The sequence below is a fragment of the Clinocottus analis genome, unplaced genomic scaffold (genome assembly GCF_023055335.1).
Source record: "Clinocottus analis isolate CAN_PGR_092001 unplaced genomic scaffold, fCliAna1.0.p SCAF_20, whole genome shotgun sequence".
In the NCBI taxonomy this organism is placed as follows: domain Eukaryota; kingdom Metazoa; phylum Chordata; class Actinopteri; order Perciformes; family Cottidae; genus Clinocottus; species Clinocottus analis.
The window spans coordinates 3,894,305-3,918,117 of NW_027175932.1; the positions used below are offsets into that span (position 1 = coordinate 3,894,305).

Genomic DNA, 23,813 nt, shown 5'->3' on the forward strand with positions numbered 1-23,813 from the left:
CTCTCGCCCAAAAAGCAAATGACAAAGCAGGATGATTATTCCTGCGTTTTCCATGTCGATGTATCACTTCCTCAGCAGACATTTTTTTTTTGTACCTCTAATTAACCAGCTTACTCATTCCCCATTGTACAAATGTGACCATTGTTTGTGTGAGTGACAGGCCGGCATACATTATGAGGGGATGTGGGGTGAGTGAGGGACGGGAGCAGTGCAGTTAAAGGATGCATGTGTACGTACGCGACACATATTTCTACCAATTGTTCTATTCACAAATATCATTTGAAAGTTGACTTTTCAGATTGGTTCACAAATGGATGTGTCCTTTCCCGACCTCCAAACTTCTTCTTCCAGTTGCAGGGGATCTTGCAGCGCTGGGTCTTGATGGTCTGCTTGCAGTCGGTTCCGGTGCGTGTTCCCTCCCTGGTGCCGAGTCCACAGTCGCCTTCGTTGGCTACACAAACGCTCCACTGCCAGTCCCCACAGTCTGACTTACGCTCCTTCTTTCCTGCAGAATCAAAGACACATTGATCAGGACAAGTCCTTTTGCTGCAAGGCCTACATTATTTAGTTCCTGGATTTTAGCAGGTAAAAACGAAGTCATGTATTTATGGATTTAAGTTCTCGGTCCAGTCTCACAGCAGTCAAGTCCATGTCAAGGATGAAATATGAATGATGTCAAACATGGCAGAACAGACTCACATCTACGGGTCTGATTATGATGAATGTTTGAGAATCTGTCTCATCCGTCTTGCAGTGCCTTCATATATATTTACCCCCTCTTGAACTTTGTAATATTATTTTAAAGCAGATGTAACGAGTTTAGTGCTTATGCTAATTTTCAATTAAAATGAAGTTTGTTTACTTGAATATAAATTAGCGAAATGTTGTTTTTTAGCCATGTGGGAATTATCTGACTTATTTTGCTTTCCTTGTGAGTTATTGCTTTGTGTTTTCGCTAAATTCTCAAGGGAGACCAATTACTTCAACCCTAAAGGCTTTTTTTCCATTTTCAAATATTTTCGAGAGTTGTGTCCAACTAAATAAGCCGTTAAGAGGAACATTTCTAACAGTGCAGCATTAAGGGGGGTGTTAGCACTGCATGTCACTCCATTGGGGAAAACCCATTTTTATATTGATGAGGGTTATAGACAGACGTTGCTTCTCAATCATCACAAGTCGTAGTGTGTATTTAATGTTGAACATCATGGTGCTTCTGTTTAATAGTAATACAAGGAAACCTAAACCTGAATATATAGATAAGTCTCTGAATTTTTCAATAGTTAAAGAGACTTTCCAAACCTCACCTTGTTTCTCTGCCTTGCCGCCTTCAGCTGCCATCACTGTGAGCACCAGGAGCGCCATCACGGCCACCCGTGTCCACTGCTTCTGTCCATTCATACTGAAGGAGAGACGAGACGGTCGTTAGAACGAAAGCCTGTTTTCTCTAAACAGTTTCAGTGTTATCGGTCTGTGCTGTTCAGTGCAATCAAGGAGCCTTTTTTTGGAATGTCAAGTGTCACTTGTCCACTTAGATGTTGATTATATTTCATTTTAAAAGCACAACATTTTTAAAATATTTCAAATGCGTCTGACTTGACACATTCAATCATTTGGTCGAACAGGATGAAGACGAGGAAAATCAATATTCCCGAGTCTCATGGGACAGAAGAATTGCCTGGGGAATTTCCATCTCATCTGGTGTCATTTCCACTGTGCTGGATTCCAATATCAACATTTTGATTGTCTGCACCGCCACTCCACTGTCAGTCACGGATGTATTTGCTGTCAATCTCTGTGAAACCTTGTCAAGGGTAGATAAAGTCCAACACACAAGTTTGATTTGTTAAAACCTAAAAAAACAATTTTGTGAGTGAAGCTAAGTCAATTCTGACTGACAACCTAAGATTGACGCAGCAATGTCGCAAAATATTGTCTTTAAAGAAGCGTTTTTGCTCCGATTCCACAGATATTTATGCTTAGATTGTTTTGGAAGGTTCTGAAGACATGTTCAGGTTTGGTTCTTATACTGAGCTAAATAAAAGTACGCTGACTATTGGGTAATTTTCAGACATGAGCAATGTTTTGTCAGTGTTTCCCCATGTTGAATACTTTATGAGCAGGACCCCGTTTTTGGTGTTTTATGATGGGTCCCCATTTTGTATGTTTTACGAGTGGGTCCCCGTTCTGTATGTTTTACGAGTGGGTCCCCATTTTGTATGTTTTACGGGTATGTCCCCGTGTTGTATGCAGTATGAGCGGGTACCCGTTTAGTATGTTTTACGAGTGGGTTCCAGGTTTGTTTTATTAGTGGATCTCCATTTAGTTCTTATGAAAGGATCCCTTTTTTTGCACACAATGATGTAGGAGATCCGATAAATATTCTTGCCAGTGGTTTTTACATTTTTTACCAAGTGTCATGTGACAGCAATGACCCTAAATTGTAGGCAAATGTCATATTATCAGTATTCCCCTTTTAGCTGCCAGAAGATGCACAGGCTTCTAGTTTGAGAGACTTGTGTTTGAGATCCAAATAGTTGCGCATGAAAAGATTACGCGTCGCTGCCAAAAAGTCAGAAAAAAAGCTAGATGGAATAAATTGCCACTGTACTTTGATTTGTCGCACACAAATTGTGATTAGTCGTCTGTCTCTTTGTTTGCACAAAGCTGCTGACATCTTATAACTGGTTTAAGGTTTTAAGAAATCTAATATCCTTTATATAATCAAAGTCAGAAGTTCCTTTATTACTTGATCCTCCAGCTGGTTCTGGATCAGCAGAAAGCCGTTACTGTCACTATCGCCAGCCTAATACACTGTGATGAATATGTTGCAGAAAACCCACTCAATTCGACTTTCCTTACTTGTCCTTTTTTAGAGAGAGAAATCTTCCTGCAGCCAGCACTCTCTGAGAGGAGAGACAGCAGGAGACTGAAGCAATTACCAAGAGTCGACGCCAAAAAAAGGCTTCTATGAGCTCAAATTCCTGTCGAAAGGTTGATCCTAGTGGGGAAATAATATACATTTGTCTTTTTTAATGATTGTTGAGCTGGTTCTGAGCCCCTCCTCACCCATTGTTTAAGGAACTTGCATTCCCAACTTTTCATTTCACTCACTGAAGACTTCACACAAGTTAAGTCTGTTTAGAGGACGGTGAAGGCCTCTGAAAACTTAAATCAGGTATTCAAACCTCATATTTAATTATTAAATGTTATTGTTGTGCTTTCTACCTAGGATTTAATGTCTCCAAGCGCATTCTTAGAAACTCATAATGAGCCTTATGGCAGCGCCTGTAGTCTGCCTGCCAGGAAGAGTCGCCTGAAACCTTCACGCGATTAAATTTATATTTTACCGACTGTGGCGGCGAGCAGGCGAACCCTGTTTTGATGAAATACTTGAGAGCCCGTCTCAAGAGTTTTTTTTTTTAATGTTGACTTTTGAAGAGATCCCAAACTATTCATCTCCATAAACCAAAAAAAAGGAAGGAAAAAAAAATATCTGAGAATCCCAACTGTAAGAAGCACATATAATGAGTTCAGGGAGAAAACCCAATGAAAGCACCCAGATAAAGATCATTTCCAAGAAAAAAAAAAAGGCATTGTGGCCTTTCAAAAGATAAGAAAAACCTTTTCCTCAGTTAAAAGTGTTGGCTTCTTGCTGCAGTGCAGGCATGAAAGAGGACAGGGTTGATGGCTTTGAGTGAGCACTCCATACAGTGGCTTAAAAAAAAAAGGAAAGTCTTGGAATGGAAGTGAATTAACCATTTCCTCTAAAGCCATGAAGTCCTATGAGACGACGGGGTTGCTCCTATTTCCAGAGCATGACAGCATAATGGATGTCTGGTTGGATCGGGGTATTTGACTATCATTCGGCTTTGATAAGAAGCCCTGGGAAATGTCAACTTATTGAACATCTACTTGTTCTTTTCCATAAGTGCTCTTTCCCTCTTTTTCTTCAATAGTCAGACACACCTACAATTTGACACTTTGTGACAGTGAGTAGTGGACTGTTTCTTCTTTTTCTTACAAGTATTAGCCTCTTATTCTCATGACTTATACACCCATGATTTGACTAAAGCAATGGGGATTTTATATCAGCTCAATTCACCGCAGGACACATCATCCTTCATTGTCACACAGTTGTTTTGTCCTGCAGGAAATCTGTTTCATTTCAGGGTAATACTGATGAATTTTGCAAACTTCTTAGACGTATATCTGTTGTTCTGCTAAAAGTGATACACCCAAGTAGCCGGGCACTAAAGAGAAAAAGGCATCATCAATCATCGCTCAACCTGTCCCCAGATTCGAAGCTAGATATTTGATGCAGGATATTGCTATACCTGAAGGTTTAGTGAGTTGAAACTCTGCAAATAAGAAGACATGTACTGCCTCAGACCTTGTAGTGTGAGATTAAGTTCAAAAATTTCAAAAATGAATATGAGTTTCTGTTGCTTTTTGCTTGTCGAGCAAAACTTGTGCATGTGACTTTTATGGGACAGAGACATAAATTACAAATACATAACTTCAAGGTGTGTTGCACAATCACCACTACGACTATCACTACTCATTTTGGCATTGTGACCATTTAAACTATTTATTCCAATAAGCCACCAAGATGGTGTCCGGCATTTTATGGGTGAGAAATGTGTGCCTCATTATTGATTATTTCTGATCTGCCAATTATTTCCTTGATTAATCATTTAGTCAATGAAATCTAGAAAATGTATTCAATTTTCGATGCCAAACTGCAAAAAAGCAGCAGTGAATGATCCCATTTGAGAAGCTGGAACCAGAGAATGTTTTTCTGTGGATCGACTAATCGATTGATCGCTTATCTTATCAGCTGTATGTTAGATAATTGGTGCTGAAACATACCACACTCTTAAATCATGTCACGCAATTCTGCTTGATTTAAAAACAAAAACATCGGTATTTGAAGAGAATAAGAAAAATAAATGTATAGAATGATTTACTCTGGGGAGCCAAAGATGATCACATGCAGCAGCTGATTGCCATTTTACGGTCAGAAACATAATGAAGTCTAAGCGCAGCTGCGAAGGCGGCAACAGGAGAGCTGAATGTTTTGCCAATTTTGAGTGTTTCTTTAGTTGAAACATTAAAAAACATCCAGTGATCAGCGTGTGGCTCATGAGCCGGTGAGAATTAGCGCTATCAAACCCTCCATTTGCCCCATTGATCCAGACACAGCTGTGGGCTCCTGCTGGAGGTAACGAAGGAGGAAAGCCAATGCTGCCCACGAATCGATGGACCTTCAGTGACTTCTTGTTTGCTTCAGCAAATACACACAAGACGCTCCACACACTCTGGAGCCCAGACAAACACCAGATGTAAAACGCTCCCCAGCTCGCTCATCCTCTCGCAATGTCGGCCGAGTACATGAAAGGAGAATCCATCTGTCGAATCCGTTTCTTACAAAGGCAGGAGGCGAAGGAGGCGGCAGGAATGAAGGAGTATGCAGTTTATTTAATCAATTAAAAGACCCTTGATGGGGCGAGTCACTTCTGTTTTTAACTGTTCTGGCTGAATAAAAAAAGATTTTCACCATTACTACTCTGTGAGGGATGTATTTTAGCTTCTTTCATTTAAACCATTAGTCTTTCAAATGACTGTTTTTATTCAGAGAGCTGGTCTAAATACATATTCGGAACATGTAATTAAGCAACCGCCCCTCTGTGGTGCGTTAATGATGAACACAAATAGTATCAGAGCACACATGTATGCTTCTAATATCACTTAGCTGCACATGAATTATGGATGTTTTTTTAAATAACTCTTTGCCCCTGGAGGTGACAAATCAAAGAATCGAGTTTCCAAAAGCAAGTCCTTCCCCGCTCACTCATCACGCAACACTCAATACGAGGCATTCCTGTTTATAAGGATATTTATTTTTTAAGGATATTTTTGTCCTTTGACTTGAGTGATATGGTGTGATAAACCCCTAAGCAATTTTAAAAAACAACTAATATCATGCAAGCATATCCAGTTTTAGTAGAAACTATAAACTATGTTGTATAAAAAATGAAAAATCACACAAATCTTTGGCTCGTACTTGTTTTATGGAACTCTATCGCAAGTTTCAGCTCATTGTTTGGCTGTATGACTTAGGACTTTGAAGAAGTTGACTTTGGATGACTTAATATAACTTAAATGAGTATGTTATATGAAAGATGTATTTGCCCAAAAGTTGTCATGACATGGATATCGCTAAACCCGATATATTATTTCTGCTATGAAGCATTTTAATATGCTAATTGACTCGCTTTTGGAGCCCGAGTAAAACTGTAGTTTTAGGCATTTCTCTGTACTGGAGGATACCACTTGCTCATAAGTTAGTAGAAACTTTAAAAGTTTAAGAAGAGAGCGAGAAGAGTGACACTTTTGCCAGTTGGCCAGAAACATGACTGAATAAATTGGTAATATTGTTCCATATCTGCTGTTTGGTTACAAACTTAAAAGGTAATAATATGACAAAGTGTTTTCTGCTGCCCTCAAGTGGCCAAAAAGGGTCATGACTTGTTTTTAGACTACGATTCTTTAGAGAAGCACTGAAGAAGCATCTATACTTCATGTCAAAAGGAGATCTAAATCTTGTGATAAAAATAGCCACGTTTGCTCTTCTTCTTCTACATATGCAGGCCACAGGGCCACTTAGCTTTGAATATGAATATTTATATACAGTACACACATGTTCAGCCAATCATAAAGAGCCCATGAATTCACTACATCCTTTGAAAGTATTAGAATGGCAGGTCAACGTGTAGAGGGTTGTGCATCGAGTCAAACTTATAATACATAACTATTGATCTATTTCAGTAACAGGCAATCGATCCTGATAGCAGGACGGACGGGAACAAGCCTCCATCTGTCTCATCTGCTGAATAATAAGACAGATAGCAGCCAAACATGTGCCAAGGCGAAAAGGTTCCTGGTCAACTACAACAAGCCAAAAAAAACATAATTCCCCATATGCACTTTGTGCAAAGGAGAACGTTGTGGACGGCAAAGACAAAACATGCTGCAATAAGCACGTCTTGTCTTGTGCAATAAGCTTTTTCCCCTAATCTCCCGCTAGCCTTTCCGTCTTTCCATAGCCACTTTAAGTCTTGGGGGTACATTTTGCATGAGCGTGTAATTGGAAGGAGAGGGCAGTTTTAAGTTGCGCGATCAAAGTTTCCTTCCAAGTGATGAACATTGGTCTCCGGTGGAAAAAGACCTCACAGGTCACGTGGGTCTCTTCCACGTAACAAAATGGACCTCGAGAGGAAAGAACTGACCATTTTCACCTCTCTCTCTCTATCTATGTGGAAGGTAAGCATCTGACTCACACGTCCCCAGCACAAGCCTGGAGGAAAAAACACAAACACACACAGCTGAGACAACACAACGTCTTGAAATGTAGTGATGTAGTCGTAATAGTAATGTGGAGGAACCTGAACCAAACAACAGACACAGTCCATAAAACAAGGAAGTTGCATCTCACTCTGCACCTGCACATGCCAAGACTTCAAATGAATGCTAATGTTGCTCCAATGTCTGCTGGAAAATATGTAAATAGGTCACAGTATGGTTGCATGTAGACCTTGTTTGTTGCCCCCAAGCGGCCAATTAATGATAAATGCTGCTTTAAAGAGCTCTCGTTTCACAACTTAATGGCCACTAAAAATGTCTTTTTGCTGATGTCCAGCAGTTCTGTTATATAAGGAGCTGAAATGAGAAAAAAGCTCCTTTAATCCTTGTTGATGCCATCCCATGTCATACATATTTATTAATATAGGCAGACGTATTGCGTTCATCGATCAATCTGCATCTTTTATTGATGAGGGAGGTTTATGTGGAGCCACGGTCCTCTGCAGCTCCGCCCAGTTTTTAGCGACCCAATCAAATTCGAGTACAAAAGCGCGGAAAGACTCCATCACTGTTGTGATCTAGACGTGTGATACAAACACTGTGACATCACTCGCTGGGCGAGGTCAGAAAGGATCATAATGCTTTCAAGCTTCCTTTTAATTGTTTACAATAGTATTTTAATTTTTTTTTTTCCTCAGACAGAGTTTTGTTTTTGCTGCTCCTTCCTACAGTCATGCTGAGCTCTTTTTGCAGACCCTTTACCTGCAAATACAGGTACACTTAATGAAGGAACTGATTTTTAAACCATCTCACGCAGACATATATCTACTTGGCTGGACATTTCTGCCACGTCAGCTGTTTCGAAAACGTAAAACAAAAGAAAACACATTTCATTGACAGATTCTTCTTCGCGGTTCACCGGTTGTTGATCTTTAGAGGCGGACGGCGAATGCATCGCCGTGTCCTTGCGAGCAGGACACGGCGGCTCGTGAGTGGCTTCTCCCGTCTCGGCCGTTGTGATTCAGAAGAGGGAGCGGCCGCTTCACCGCGACACCGGGCGCGTTGGAAGGATTGAAAGGAGTTTCTCGGTCTGTGTGTTCCTTGAGCTGAGCTTTTTGAGAGATTCCAGCGCAGATGAAATGAGAAGTGTATTGACTTCTGGAGGAGGGGCCTTTTGGAAAAAAAAAATAATCTAAAAAAAGCCGACAAGAATGTAAAGTCAAGCGTGAAGCTCCAATATGTAGCCGTGAGAAAACAACAAATTACTGGAGGGGGACGGGTGGGAGGAGCATAACCATTTGTGTCAAGTGTTACAGCGTGAATATAGATACGCGCATGCTAAATCATAGAAGAGCAGCTGAAGAATAATGCCGCCCCGTGCAATAACACCTCCCGGATAATGACTATTGAAGAAAAGTGAATCATTTCTCACGGGGCCGCTGCACCCCTTAATTGAGGCGCGCCTCCATTTCTCGTGTGTTAAGGTGCAGATGATTAGAGGAAAATGCCACACACTTTCTGACTTGTGTTTTGCAAAAGGTCAGCCAGTGCGGGAGAGTGTGTGTGAGAGGGTCCCCGCTATCTCTCAGAACAGCCCTGGAGGAGCCCCACAGGGAGCCGACGCTCCAGCTCAAAAACAGAGTGTGTGACACTTTGTGTGTGTGTGTGTGTGTGTGTGTGTGTGTGCCTTTTTTTTTTTGAGGCCAAGTGTTGAGAAAGTGAGCTCAGCTTGCAGTTTCCCAATGATGGGCTTGTTCAATGATAGAAACACAATAATAAGGATGACAAACAATGGCTCTGTGAGAGCACCAGAGCTGAACCAGCTGAAATTGAAGACTTCTATTTATGCACGAATGCCTCCATTACGCTGATCTTATAATATCTAAGCGGCCAAACACCCTCTCGGTCGCTTATCTTCCCGCTCGTCTCCGTCCCCCCTTTTTCTTTATTGTTAGCGCTCCAATGAGGACATCATGAGCCCTGTCACTGGTATAGGACAAACTCCAGTGGTTATCAATTACCCTCTTTTATTTGGGGGATTGTACAACTGCAGTACCACAGAACAAGAGTATATTCAAGTTCCTTTTTTAAATGCAACTCCACGCCCTCCCTCTCTTTATATCTATTCAGCTTTGTAATATTTCAGCCGCTTTTTTTTCATGTGAAAAGAGGCACAAAGAGAGCCAGGGGAGCCACACAAGTGGATTAAACTTTCAATAAGGGCTTCTTCTCAGTGGGGACAGGTTGGCAGACGAGTGCAAAAAAAAAACCCAACCTGTTTTAGTATTGACTCAAGGGGTAAACATCCCAAACAAATATTAGTGAGTGTTCAAAGTTAGGAAGCTGTGAATGACGGAAAAATAGTCTGAAAGACTGGCACGGTTTGAAGGAATGCATGAGTTTTCTCAAAACTTTTTAACAAATGGACCTGGATCCATCTCAGTGCACATCACCATCATCAACATTGGGGATCTTTAGGTTTGAACTTTAACTGATTCATATAAATACCTCCAAAATTCATGTTTATCCAAGATAAAAAGGTCCTGAAAAGTTGACACTAGTGAGTCTCGAGGGCCCCAAGTTGTCGATGTGTCAATTACATTCAATTGTTAACACATTTCAGCCTCTTTTTTAATATATCTTGGCTCATATTCATGGAGCATGTCCATAAACTTGCAATAATTGTTTTAACTGAGCACTTGAAGGCCTCATATTCGATTGAACCTACACACTAGTGTCCCCTACGGGGGCTCAAAGGGAACCCACAGCTCAGTTTTGTAATCTGAAATTGATTGCAGGTTAAAATATTGGTGAAATTCTGCTGCAAAGATAGTACGTTTGCTCAAATATTTCAGAATTTGGGCAAACTTTAGTTAATCTGTGCAACGGTCACAGATCACAGATGGGCGACATCTCCTGCTCTCGTACAAGAGATCAGGTTTCCAGTATTGTGTTTTTTCCCCATGTTCAAAATGTCAGAACAAAAAGGGTTCGCGGGCTAAACGCTGACAGACGTGGCAGCGCATTTCGAGAATCCGCTGTTCATACGGTCGTCCGTTTTCATCCCGGCCATTAATCTTCCCTCCTGACCCACCTGAGCGCGGCGGCCTGACCGCAGGCGACACCTTATCGCCGCTCCTCGTCCTCGCGCTCGTCTCCCTTTTTTTTCGGCTGCCTTTTTCGAAAATGCGATACATCCGGGCTTGTTCCCTTTTATATCCTGGCATGTCTGGCTGCTGGACCTGTGCATTGTGACCTCCTCAACCCTCCGGGCAGCCGCTGACGGCCCGAAAAACAGATCTCCGTCCCTCGAGCCCCGCGCGCGCGCGGCGTTAGCATCAGCAGTCAGCGCCTCCCTCTCTCGGTCGCCGCCTCCCGCCTCCTCATCCAAAGGCGCCAATTTAGAAGGTGTCTGTCTGATTGAATAGGCAACATTTATCTTAATGCGAGTGTGCTTCTGTGTGCGAGTGTTTCCTCTCAAGAACCTGCTGAAAGCACCTTGACTCACTTGTTCATTAAAGTGTGCTGGATGAAAAAGCCTTCGCGCGCACACACAGCGTGGGCAGCTTTGTTCGGCCTCTTGATTAAGCCGTCGCCCCCCCCTTCTCCTCCTCCTCCTCCTCTCTTTTCCATCCTGTCTGCCTCTCTCTCTCTATCTGTCCTCTCCTCCGCTGTATTTCTGTCCACTTGAGCAATGCCGCTCATATCTCTTGAGTTTTTAATTTTGCTGGTGAAGAGACTGCAGTTGAACGGCAGTCACGGCTTATTAAAAGAGACTCCTTGAAAAGTGACTGCGGGAAGAGGTAAACAACGTCGGAGCAGACGCCATCATCATCATCATCATCATCATCATCGTTGTCGTTTCTGCGGATTTCACGGTTTGTGCCGTCATCTCTTTAGCCCTGGGAAGTCACTCCAATGTGTCATGATTTTTAGATTTGGGCATTTCCTGGGCCGCCCCCCCTCTCTTCTCCACCTCCATCCGAAGCGCCGTGCAGCACACTTAGTTTCAGCTCGAGGATTCGGTGCTTAAGATTTCTTCATCCATAAAGCGAACACCTCATCTGCACAAGAATTGGAGGCAGAGGTCTATGTGGAACTGCATTTACAATAAATTCCAACAGTGAGGTTTGGAGATAAGTTTTTATGGCTTAGACAAGAATAAGAATGTCCATAGCAACTTTTCAAACCACTCTTGCAGAATAATCCACTTCTGTGCCGTCCCTCCGACTGCTCCGTCTATCTTGGTCCTAATGCACAGCGCTGTGAAGCTTACAGAAAAAAAGCTCCACGCTAACGTAGTTAAAAGGAGTTGACTTCAGCATAGTTCGGTACAGGTTTGTCCTGCTATTTCATAACTTCTTCTGTCATCGATAAAGCTACATTAAACATAATAAACAGGCTGATTAAGACGCTACGGAACAGCTCAAGGACACGACTCGTGTTTTGGATCCAGTCTCCCGGAAAAGTTTGACGCTCGAGAAAAGAAAAGTTTGATCAAATAAAGTTGGCATTGAACTCCCTGGAGTTAAAAGTAAAGTGCACGAAATAAAGGTTCCCCACACAGTCGCATGCAGCCTGCCACGCAGAGACATCACAGAGGAGGACGGAGAACAAAAGTGTGACTGATGATGATGCAGTCGTATCAAAAACGCACAAGGACTTGCACCAAATCAATAAAACTTTAACTATCTGCGGGCTGCAGAGCTTTCTTTGAGCGAGAAGCTGAGAGACTTTCTGCTACTTCAAAGTCTGAGCGCGCAGCCGTCACCCCGATCTGCACGGCCGTGTTTGTTTCATTGTTTCTGTGCGGCGACGCAGCCACGAGCATCTGTGTTGTCAGTGTCTGTGAGCAAAAACACGTGTTTAGTTTTCTGATGCACGTTATCCTGGCATAGACTCAGACGCTGTTATTCCTTATGAACCACATATTCGTTATAGTGCCAATACGTTTTTGCAATAAGTAGCTACCCTAAAACTTGCTTTCAGACCCACTTCCTTGTTGTACCCAAATGTGTTAATGTGCCACCAAATTCCAGATGTTGGTACGTTGACCCCAGCTAGTTTTGTTATCTTAACAATGTATTAAGATGCCCGCAAACCTTCTGTTTGTTATGCAAGTTATACATTTATGATAGTATGACATTTGCCCTAAAGCTGACATATGGTGGCCCAAGAATTCGTTAAAATATCCCAATCATTTTGTAGGTTTATGAGTAGCCCAAATTTCTGTTTTTACAATTTCTTTGCAGCTTTTATCATATCTTCTGGTCCCCACAGACCCAAAGTTGTCTATCGAACACATTATTTGATCATTCTAACGTGTTATTGTGCATCCCAAGTCTAAAAAATTATGATTTGTTAAAAAAATATATGCTGTCCCACCCTCACACACACAAAAAAGTGTGCTTAAGCCTTGGTTATACTCCCTAAAGTCAGTACAAGGACACCATGAGTCTCTTCAGACAACCACTTGTAGCATCGAGGACGTGAACTGAGCATTGGAATAATCCGATGTTGGCTGTGTGATCCTAAAATACTTCCGTTTCCTTTGTGCGGGCTGACTCTGACGCTCATTTGAATGATAAAGACAGCCGGCTGAGCGCTCGCTGTGTACTGTACAGCCTCCGATTCAGAGCAGGACTCTGGTGTGTCGTATGCAATCCAGAGAGGAGATATTGCTCATCCTCCGGATTTAACCACGATTCCACTCCGTGATAACCGACATCCACCACCTACACACACACACACACACACACACATGCCAACATTTCCCCACAGAGGTTTACCACCCACTTCCCTCCTCCCCCCCAAAAAAAACCCAGCGTTGCAGTGCGAGGCCGAGAGGGAGCGCGACTAAAGCTGCTGGTGGAGAGATAAGGCCTCCAGTTACCTGTAATCCCACACCAGTTTCTCACAGATGAGTTAATGGTCACAGCAGCAGAGTGCGAGGTCGGGATTAACCCAGACGGAGCGCTCGTACAGGAAGAGCCTCAAACAGAAAACACTGTCGGTGTTTCTGCTTCGTTTTCGAGGTCCACTCCGAACTCCTTCCTGTGCTCTTCCTGCAATCTATTCTCAAGACATCGTGGTTTTTTTTCTCTTTTTCGTGCACTTTCTCGCCTGAAATTTGAGCCTCTACAGGTGGCTCTCTTTCCCTCAGATCGTCTTTTGTTTATTTCAAACAAACCACGGACTCCAAAACAAAACAAATAACAGTGCGGCGCCGCGGTCGCTTCTATGCCTCCGAGCTGATGAAGGGGCGCGAACCTGCCGATAAAACGCGGGTCTTCAAACTGAAATAAATCGCCTCTTTTATAGAAACAGGACAGGTAAGGAGCCAAGAATATTCCCCGCTTTAGGATAATAATAAAAAAGATACGCCCACGTGGTCTAAAAGATCTGTGCCGCTTCAAAGTGCAGAGGAGCTGTGTGTGCAGAGTGTGTGCCGCTCCCTGCAGTCACAGCGTGACATCACCTTCATAACTCGGAGGAGTTTATAATATATATAAAAACAGATTGTGGCGTTTAGTGGCAGCTTCAGGTCATACAGACCTGATTTAACACCTTTGTGCGTCAGAATAATGATGACTTATGTAAGGAGGACGGTTATGTCAGCAGCACACACAGCATGTCGTGGCAAATCCAAAGACGGAATAATATAGTTTTTCTATGTTTGGTAATTCTGCTTTGCGCCGTGTTATATGTGAGTTGAGAGAGAAAGTAATCTGTCAAAGGATTCACGAACGCCTCCTTCCCTTTCCTCTTCTCTCCTCCTCTTTCCTCTCCTCCTTCCTCCTTTTCCTCGCCTTCCTCCTTTCTTTCCTCCTCCTAACTCTCCACCTTCCACTTCCTCTCCTCCTTATCCCTCTCCTCATCCTCATCCTTCCTCTTCTGCTCGTCCTTCCCCTTCCTCTCCTCCTCCTCCTCCTCCTCCTCCTCCTCCTCCTTCCCCTTCCTCTCCCCCACCCTCCTCTCAGACGTCGCCCGCAGATCTCGTCTCGCGTCTTGAGGGAAGCCGGGGTGACAGCGGCGGCCACATTAGCTCGCGAGGTCTCCGCTAAGCTGCGCTGTCACCGAGACGCGAGCGCAAGACGAGAAGTTTTGACTGTCTGACATCGACGCAAGGCAATAACGGAGAGCGCGTGGGCGGGCTGTGTTCGCTCACTTTGGCAAAACAAATTGTGGCGGACAGTTTCGACAGCTCTTCCCACTATTTTGAGGACATGTGATGTTGTGTTTACAGTATTAGTGTCACACCGCTGGCAGAGATAGCGGAGAATATATACAGTACATGCTATATATATTTACCTACCGCGTTGAAAGCCCTGCTCTCCAGAGCCCACGTACTGTGAATCAGAGGCGCTTCTAAGTCTTTATCCCTTCTTGGAATAGGTATTAAAGGTGCAGGGCTATATGGTTTCTGATGTGGAATCACAAAGATGCCGTGTATTTGTTTTGCTGAAGTGCTTCGGCCCTGCTGGTTTCCCTTGCAGCCCGTGTGGCAGTGGAACAAAGCTCGCCTGCAGATTACGAAAGCCTCACAAAGGCAAACAGTTGTACATTTCCCTCCAGGCGCAGGCTCACCTCAGATCACACGGCAGCAGTGGAGAGAGAAACGGTAACGGTTTCAACATCTATGTGACGCACGTCGCAGAACCCCCGCAAGCGGTGTCCAAAAAAAAAAGGGCCTATTGATTTTAAAATAACAATAATAATCTGTCTCTACAGCCCTTTCAGTCGCGGCATTACCGAGGTATCCGTCCAATTTCAGGGATGACCGCAACCGAGTGAGTTTCGGGCTCTTAATCACTAACCTGGGCGGTTTGGTGGGAGGCCTTCAGGAATGCTCATTCTCAACTACTTTCTTCTCAAGGACGTCAACCTGTGAGTCTTTAATTTGCACCACATGAGCCCAACATGTGGATTACCCCGTCGGGTTCGATTCCCATCTCCAGTTTGCTGTGTTTGGTTGGTTAGTATTCATCCACACGCTAATGGATAGATGGATAGATGGATGGATGGATGGATGGATAAATAGATATCTTATTCATCCCAGAGTCATTTCCCAACATTCGCAAAACCCGTGGGTGAATAACCAACGTCTCCAATGGATTTTTTTCTTTTTTCTCCTCTGAATAAAATGGCTTGAGGTGTGAAAACCAATGAATAATGAACTTCAATCTTTAATTTAAATGTCTGAATGTCATGAAAACAGATCCACTTGTTCAATGCAGACAAAGTTATTTCAAGTGTTCTCCCTTTTTTCTCTCTTTTTTCGACACAAAGAGGTGACTGTGCGTCACAAATAATGGATTTGGCTTCAGTCGGGTAGCAAAATCTGTCACAATTTGAGTAAAAAAGACGGTCCGCATGAGTCATTTTGCAGAGGAAAGAGCATCACTCTTTCTCTCTCCAGGATCACACCTGTAAAAAAAAAAGAGGCTGTAAAGTTGCGCGGCTTCAACCATAAAGGTTTCAAAACTGAAGATAAATCACTGGTCACTCTTCAAGGCTGCTCACAGTTTCGGCATATTCACACTGTTGCTTTCCCACACCTCCCATTTGATCACTAAATCAGTACTTCATTTCTTTTACAGCAGGTGGTGGGTGTTTGAAAGAAGGTTTTAGTGCTAAATGATGATTAGAATTACCCAGTCCCACTTCAATTCTTCTCATGGTGGGGTGTGTGTGTGGGGGGGGGGGGGCATCTTATTTCAGATGACTCAACCACAGAAATAATCGCACCTATTCAGTCTATTTTTCTTCTGAATGTGCGGTAGAAATTGGAAGCAGGGGACTTTTTTTTCGTTCTTTTTTTGGGGTGTGATATTGGTTTCTTTTGATTTAACTGTCAGCAGAGGGCTCTCATGATCCATCCACAATGGCCCTGACCTCTCATCTGCACTCTTGATGCAGGAACTGTATTCAATGACACCCACCATCAACGTCCTTTCATGGACATATTGAACGGGGCTATTCTCTGCCGCTCGCTGCGTTTATTTTCTTCTTTTCGACATCAAACAACGGGCGGAGATGGCTTCAATGTTCACCTTACTTCACTGTCAAGCACAATTTGTCCCTTTGTTACCTGCTGCTCAATGTTCCATTGATTCCCTCACAGGGATTCTGCGTCGACTGGACTATGATATCTTCACTGTGAGGCGTTCAAAAGATGTTTTTGCAGCTGTCATATTGAGTGGATGACCTCATCAGCTACACACTGGCCTCTACTGGGTGAATAAGTTATTGCCTGAGGAAAAAAAAAAAAGCTGAGGAAAAGGTATAGAGATGCGGGATTTCGGGTGAAAGGAGACCATTTGAAATGTGGTTTTTTTTTCGGAGATGGAGGATGTCGGTCGCATTAGGGGTCCGTGTTCGTGTTGATGGGTAGTTTTAGAGTCTGCAGCGGCGCAGAAACGATAAAGCCGAATGTCTCCGCTGCTCCTTGTGAGCTTGCGCGTCTTCTCATCTCCCCAAAACACTCTTTTGGCAGCCTTTGAATTACCTGCTCTCCTTCCTGCCTAAATTGTTCAAATGTGTTAGAAGTTGATCAAACGGAAAAAGGCTTTTCGGGAGCGCATGGCCGACAGAGCTTTTCCCCCTGTGGGCTGTTGGGGATCAGACATGAAAACAGGGGAAGAACAAAGGCTTGTCGGGACTGTTAAAGACGCCCGGACCATAGCAGCCCATCAAAATTCATTCAGTGAAACAGGCATGAAATACCTGACTGACTGCAGGAAACCCTCAAACATGTCAAAACTCTTCTGTCTCTCAGGAAATATATTGAGCCAGGGAGAAACTTATGAGGCTGGAAGCCTTTTACTTTACTTTGTCTGAGTCAATACATTTAATAACACAGTATCCCGTAGCTTTATCTATGAACACTGTCATAATAGGCACTGAGAACGTCTATTTGTGGTGTTGAATAACAAAACGTTTTGCAACATGATTTTAGCTTAAAACTAGAAGTTAAAGCTGCATCGACCGATATTGTTTTATTTTTAATAATCAGTCAAGTACCAGAGAGTTATCACCAGACTCTGCAGTTTCCCTTTGCTTCAACACAGAGTTATCAACTGTTTTCTTATTGCAGTCCAGACGTTTTTCACTCGCTTTAATCAACATTGTTTCCAACCTGCAGCTATTTTCAGCTTAAGAGCTCAGATAAACCCGCCGCACACTACCTGCCCAACAGCCGGCAGACAAAGAGTGGAGCATTTAGCAGCGTAAAAGAGTCAGATATTTGCTTTAGGGGTCGGTGGAGACCAAAACGGAGCAAAAAGTTCAGTGAATATTGGACTTAACATTCGCCAGGTGGCCAGAAACCAACTCTGAATGACTGCTAACGTTGCTTTGTACCTGCTGGAAGTTCTGTAAGGTGACAATATGTCAGTGTCTTGCTTTGCTGCCCCCAAGTGTCCAAGAAAAAAATATAATTTAGGAATTAGCCTGTGTGTTTCACATATAAAAACTTGCATTTCTTGTTTTTTTATGCAAAGTGTGAGATGCTTTTGTTTATTGAAATCCTCCTACGACAAAGAGACTTCCTATTCCCGACTTGTTTACTCCAGTTTGCAATGATAGTGTCACTCAGTTCCTGCGCCGCCCGGCTCCGCGCGACCCTCAATGAATCAAGCATCGCCAGCGACGCACTATATTCCACGAGCCAGTGACAGTCTTATTTCCAGACATCAAGGAAGCAGGGGGAAAGTTATTTACCGAGAGCGGCGGACAGAGGAAGATTGGACATCCCTGATCTGTCAAGGACATGACTTTCGGCCGAAACGAATCCTTCACTTTTATTGCATTGTCTTTGGGGCCATTTGGCACGGGGAGATGGAATTGGAGGGTTGGAGGGGTGTAACCTCGGAGCGTCGCCTTCATCTAGCAATGTCTTCCACTGCTAAGTTTCCCCCTGGACGAAGACAAAAGTCCAGTCTATCACCTGTAGAGTCTGGGAAAACCCGTACGATTCTTCACAGAGTCCGGCCTTGCTCTGCAGACCCAACCGCTGAACTGAAACACGCAATTATTAGACCGAACTAAAAAGACGACGCGCCGCCACTGTGTATCTGTCACACACAAAAAAAAGCAGAAAAACAACTTAAGCGATCATCTTTCAAAACATCTCTTAACACCAGCTGGCGGGAAGTTAATTGAACACCTGTTTTCCCAAAGAGAAATCTTGCCTTAACACTTATCTTAATAAACATGTAAATAACTTTTTTTATATGTGACGTCCTTGACTTGGAAAAAAAAGAGGGGAAAAAAACGATTGTCATGTAATTGGTACCGTGTTCTCAGGGGGGATGCATGTGCTTGTTTGTGTGTGTGTGTTTGTGTGTGTGTGTGTGTGTAAGTTTGAGAGAGTTTTAAGTGGAGAGCAGTCACCGAGGAGGGCACGTGCAGCACCACAGAGATGCACCGCCTGAGGTCCTCTGACGTCAGCTGGAGAGGCTGATGGGAATTCAATACCCAGCATCCACACCGTCTAATTTATTCCACAATAAAATCGACTGCGGCTTGTTTGTCTGCAGCTCCCATTGACGGTTTTCGGGCCGACGAACGTCACCGGAGCTCGCCGCAAATTCTCCAGCTGAAGAGGATTCTGGGAATTTTCTTTTCGCGTGTTTGTTAAACCGCTAAAACGAGTGGAGAGTAAAAATACATGATTAAACACGACCAGGAATTTAAAATACAATAAGGCCACCGTTCATTTACTGTGTTATGTGCTGCAGCGCTGTTATAAAATAGGGCATTGAACAATCCAATATTCCAATAAGCCACACCGACTGAAGGGAATTGAAGCAACTATTCTCACTGGAAAGGCCACAGTCGGATCATAAAAAAAAGAAAATACTCCCTTCAAAATGTCCCACTGTGCAACCAAACTCATTTAGTTTTGTTTCTCACACGCACACAATGCCATATTTGCTGATGTCCACCTCTCAAATCCATCCCATTCACCATCTCCCTGCCTCTGCAGTAAGCTATTTCCATCCATCAGGAACGCAAACCCACCAGATTTGCTGTGTGCCGGCTGTTGTCGTTGTCTACATTCATCTGCACAAAACACTATTTGCTCCAGCTTTATTTACAAAACCGTGAATGCGGGCGAGACTCTATGCGACACAATACACGAGTAAATAAGGGGAGCCCATTTCTGCTGAACGGACAGATCCGATTATTCCCGTTTCGAAATAAAAAACTCAGAGTTGGCGTGCGAATGCCAGAAGTCCCTCTCTGACACGAGGCTGTGCTCAGCTGTGGGGTGGGTGTGGGGTTAAGGGGCTGGAGGGAGGTGGAGTTGAAAGTGGCTGTTGCCCACAGTCACAGCCCCGGGCTTTAAACACGACCTTTCAACTTGCCACTGAGCATTAGACCAGTCAGAGGAGACATGGAGTCCTCGTGTACAAACACTGCGCTGAGTGGCAGGGCCGACGAGCTCTTTAACTTTAATGTGAGTCACACAAGCCTCCGCAGCCGAGGTAGTTTTCACCCCCGACGTGACACACAGTTGATTCTCTGACTCGAGCGCCGAGCGGGTTTTGTCTCTGCAGAGCCAACAAAGTCAAGTACAATTTTTCTACGATTTTGGAAAAAGTAGAAATGTGGCGTCGCTGGCACGTCGTTAGAGTTCCCGACAAACACGGTGTCGCACAGACGGCTCACAATAAAGGGAATAGATCAGTGGAGAAGTGAAGCAGATGCTCGTCACTAATTAATGCACAGCACAAATTGTTGAGGAGAACACAATAAGGTTGACAAAATGTCACCACACTTCAATTTTTTATCCTCTCGTCCTTTACATGGCAGCAGTCAAGACACAAAAATGGATCTCAGATATTAGATTTGGATTTAATAGACCCTCAAGAGAGCCGCCGGGCGTTATATCATCGATCGTAAAAGGTCCAGAGTAGTTTGGGATGCCGGGTCAGCCTCCATTAAAAGAGACTATTAAATGTCATGTTCTCAAAGTCGAAAAGGCAACGCACTGATTTGGGGAACCTGGTTTGGTACAAGAGAAAAACATCGCAGAGATCGGGAGAGCAATTCCCATCAGCGGTGCTTGACCCCAATTGGTGGGAGTTTGGGTGGGTGGGAAGGTGGCGAGGGATCGATCTCCTTGGGTTGTTTAAAGCCAATAGCAGGAGATAGACGCGTCAATGAGTTCAGTGGAGGGTGAACTGGCAGTTCAAATGAAGGCAGAACTGATTTTCTCTCCACTGCCACCCCCGATGATTATGTTTAAAGGTCACTCGGGTACATAATTGAACTTTTCAAGGTACAAATGGCAGAGGTTGAAATTCTGAGCTGCAAAAGAAAGGGTGCTTTAATGCACTGGTTCAGGGTGCTGCCCCCGGGACAAGCCTTTGTGCTCATGAACCAGTGGCACACGTTTTTCTAAGAGGTCGTCAGCTGGTACTTTTCCATCCACTTGTTGCGAAGCCAATTTTAATTTGTGCATCAAGACTCGAGAGGAAATGACAGAAGTTCAAAGGAAAAGGACAAAACGATGACGATGAGGTGGACAGGTTGTTTGGCGTTAATGTGGTGTTGCCACTCAATGACTACATTAACATGCACACTGATATTCCACTGTTGTTCTGAATTTGATACGGTAAACAGCATGGATTTTCCCAATTTGGCTTATTTCCTAACACAGCCGCGCCTGTTAAAATGTGGGATGTGGTGATATTATTCGGGTTTTACGAGCATTGTTTGCACATGAACGGCGCATTTGGAATACACGTCACAATTAGGATTTTTCCTGCAATGTGCAACACACAGCCTCTCGCCTGTTTAGCTCTGGCAGAGATGGATGCCCGACACACGTCTGCACGGACGGAGAAACCCACCTACTTTATTATAAAACCTTCTGAAAGACTTGGATGCAACAGTTTTTTTTGGACATGCAAGTATGCCAACGCCGACCTTTTCCAATTGTTGAAGGGATAAAAAAAAAAAGGATGCGATGTGGATGGCTACATGTAAACAGAAATATTTCATTTTCATGAGCCGTTTTAACGGCCGAGTAGAAATATTGTTATTTTTGGAATAAGGGCCAAAACATAATACATATTTTTTACAGTTATATGCCTCCGCATGGCCCAGTAAATCAGGAACAAAAAGGGCGTGGGGTGGGCTGTTGCATGTCACCTCGCTGTCTGTAAACCATGAAGGCTGATAAAAACACCACATGTGGATCAGAAGAGACAAATTTATTCATTAAAAGACACAAATGCCATCTCAGCTGGGATGCAGCAGTGCGACGTCTGAATGTATCAGTTACTCATGCTCCATTAATTATATAATCTTGTCATCTCCTCATGAATATATACATATAATAGGTAGTTAAAGCAAATCTGCACTGATTTACATTTGCAGACGTCTTAATGGAAGCTGTCAGAGATTCTGTCGGAGCCTCTTAATGCTCGTTGAGGTTTGTGTGCCAGCTGAAGGCGTCAGCTTCCTCCCCGGGAGGATCTTTCAGTGATATACGGCCGGTAAGAGAAGGTGGCAGGTGTGTGAAGAGCGGACGTCTCAAGGGTGGAGAGACTCCCCCCTTTCTCCTCCCACCAGACAATGCGTCGTGGGCTGCAGAGGGCGTCGAACTACAACGAGGGGGCTAAACGCTGCGAATTCACATCGCGCCGTTGTCCTCCCTTCTCCCGGCCCCCGCAGCCGCGCGCTGTACTGTCCTGGTCGTGTCCCGAACAGCATGCGAATTGTTGCTTTACTCGAACCCGCTAACATTTCTAAACTCCAGCGGAGACAGAGGGCAAGGCCACAGCCCTTGGCCCGGTGTTTGTGGTCAGATGGAATGTGAACTCCGTGTGAGAAAAAAGAGAGGAAGTAATAATGAGGCATCCCCCCTCTGCTGCTTGTTTGTTTGGACAGACCGGCTGTCTCACAGCACACGCTGTGGATGGAATACTAATGGAGATGACTAATGATTCTCCCTCGCCTCTCTCCCTTTCTCCTTGATTCCTTCACACTCGACTCTCCTCCCTCTTCCCTTCCCCTTCGTTCCCTGCATGTGGATGAAACTTTAAACTCTGGAGTCAGAGCTCCGAAATGCATAATTCAGTTACGACTGAGGGGACAGCTGTGACATGCACGCACATCGTTCGGGTATTTAGGGCAAGTAACAAGTGCCTGAATGTTTTCCTCCTCGGGGGGCTTTGTTGAACACACCCCCACCATTACTGATCCTGGTTTCTCATCACGTAATGGTGGGTGGTCATAAAACCATCCCTGGTGTCTGCAACCATAGAGTGGGCCTATCTAATCCTCTGCCCATCCATTTTGGGTTTTTAACTTTCCAAATCGTTCTCCGGATTGTGGCGCCTTGAGGGAGAAACAGGAAGACGTCCCAGAGCTGCAGAATATCTCCACTGGGCCAGATTAAAACCTGCTGAGATTTAGCCAAGGATTAGACACCCCCTTTGGCAATTGGGGGCTGTTTAAACTGTTTTAAATTATTTTGGTTTTAAGTATTAAAGACTTTAAGCAGCCTGGTAACCACAGTTCGGCCTAATAAAAAGATCCGTAAGAAGGAAAGGGAAGCAATTTTCTATTCTGATCACTTTATTGAATCCATTAAAGAGAGAGATGTAGAAGAATATATGCATTGCATAGTTTCCACATTGCAAACAAAGGTGGACTGGCAAAGTTATGCTTCTGAATGATGGTACAATTGTTGTTTGTGAACAGTGTGTAATGGTTTTAGCGTATCCGAGCCCCTTCTAATCAGAGAAGTTTCTCATCCCTGTACATATTTACCATTAGCAATCCAATTAGCAGCGGGATCGGGATGGAGATACTAAGTGGCAGACGGTGTTCCGCAGCGATGCTCGAGATCAATTTAACTTTCCATTTAACATCAGTGGCCACATCACAACAAATCCCCGCATCCCGGTGAGTGTGAGCGACCTGCCGCTACACGCCTCTGAAAGCTTCCCCCCCCCCAACACCCTCTCTCTTTTATCACCGTTCACGCCTTACAAGAATAAAATTCTCCCCCTCTAGAAATGATTATAATATCGCTAATAACTCCACTGGCCGGGTCGAATCCACCCCCGGCTACGTCGCGGCCAAAGAAGCGCGGCTCTGAGTAAAACGAGATTGCATTGATTGAGCGAATAGATTACTGCATTTAGGTGCAGCTTTGGCAGCATATTTGCTGGATGTTATGTAATGGTCCCCTCAGGTTTTTACCTCTGTGACATTCAGCAGTGCTCTGGATTGGGGAGAAAGTTCTCAATATTTAAAAAAAAAAACATGAATTCTACATCTTCCATTGAATTTATGTGATGCTAATATCCAATATGATCTTGTTTTTCCTTTTTGCTCCCCTCCTTTCAGTGTTTCTCTGATGACATGGTTTGTGAGAGAGACACGATCGTCCCTCAGTTCATTAGAGGAATACAAACACTCCCCACTCC

At 43.9% G+C, this 23,813-nt stretch overlaps 1 protein-coding gene across 1 annotated transcript in view; it reads right to left on the reverse strand.

The window, feature by feature from the left end:
* ptn (pleiotrophin) overlaps positions 1 to 23,813 on the reverse strand; it is a 38,340-nt gene that overhangs the window by 9,556 nt on the left and 4,971 nt on the right. Inside the window, exons 2-3 of the mRNA XM_068586196.1 lie at positions 1,305 to 1,399; positions 332 to 505 (exon numbers count right to left, since the gene is read on the reverse strand). Of these exons, the coding sequence (XP_068442297.1) occupies positions 332 to 505; positions 1,305 to 1,398 (268 nt within the window). The 5' untranslated portion in view covers position 1,399. The remainder of the gene's footprint in view (positions 1 to 331; positions 506 to 1,304; positions 1,400 to 23,813) is intronic.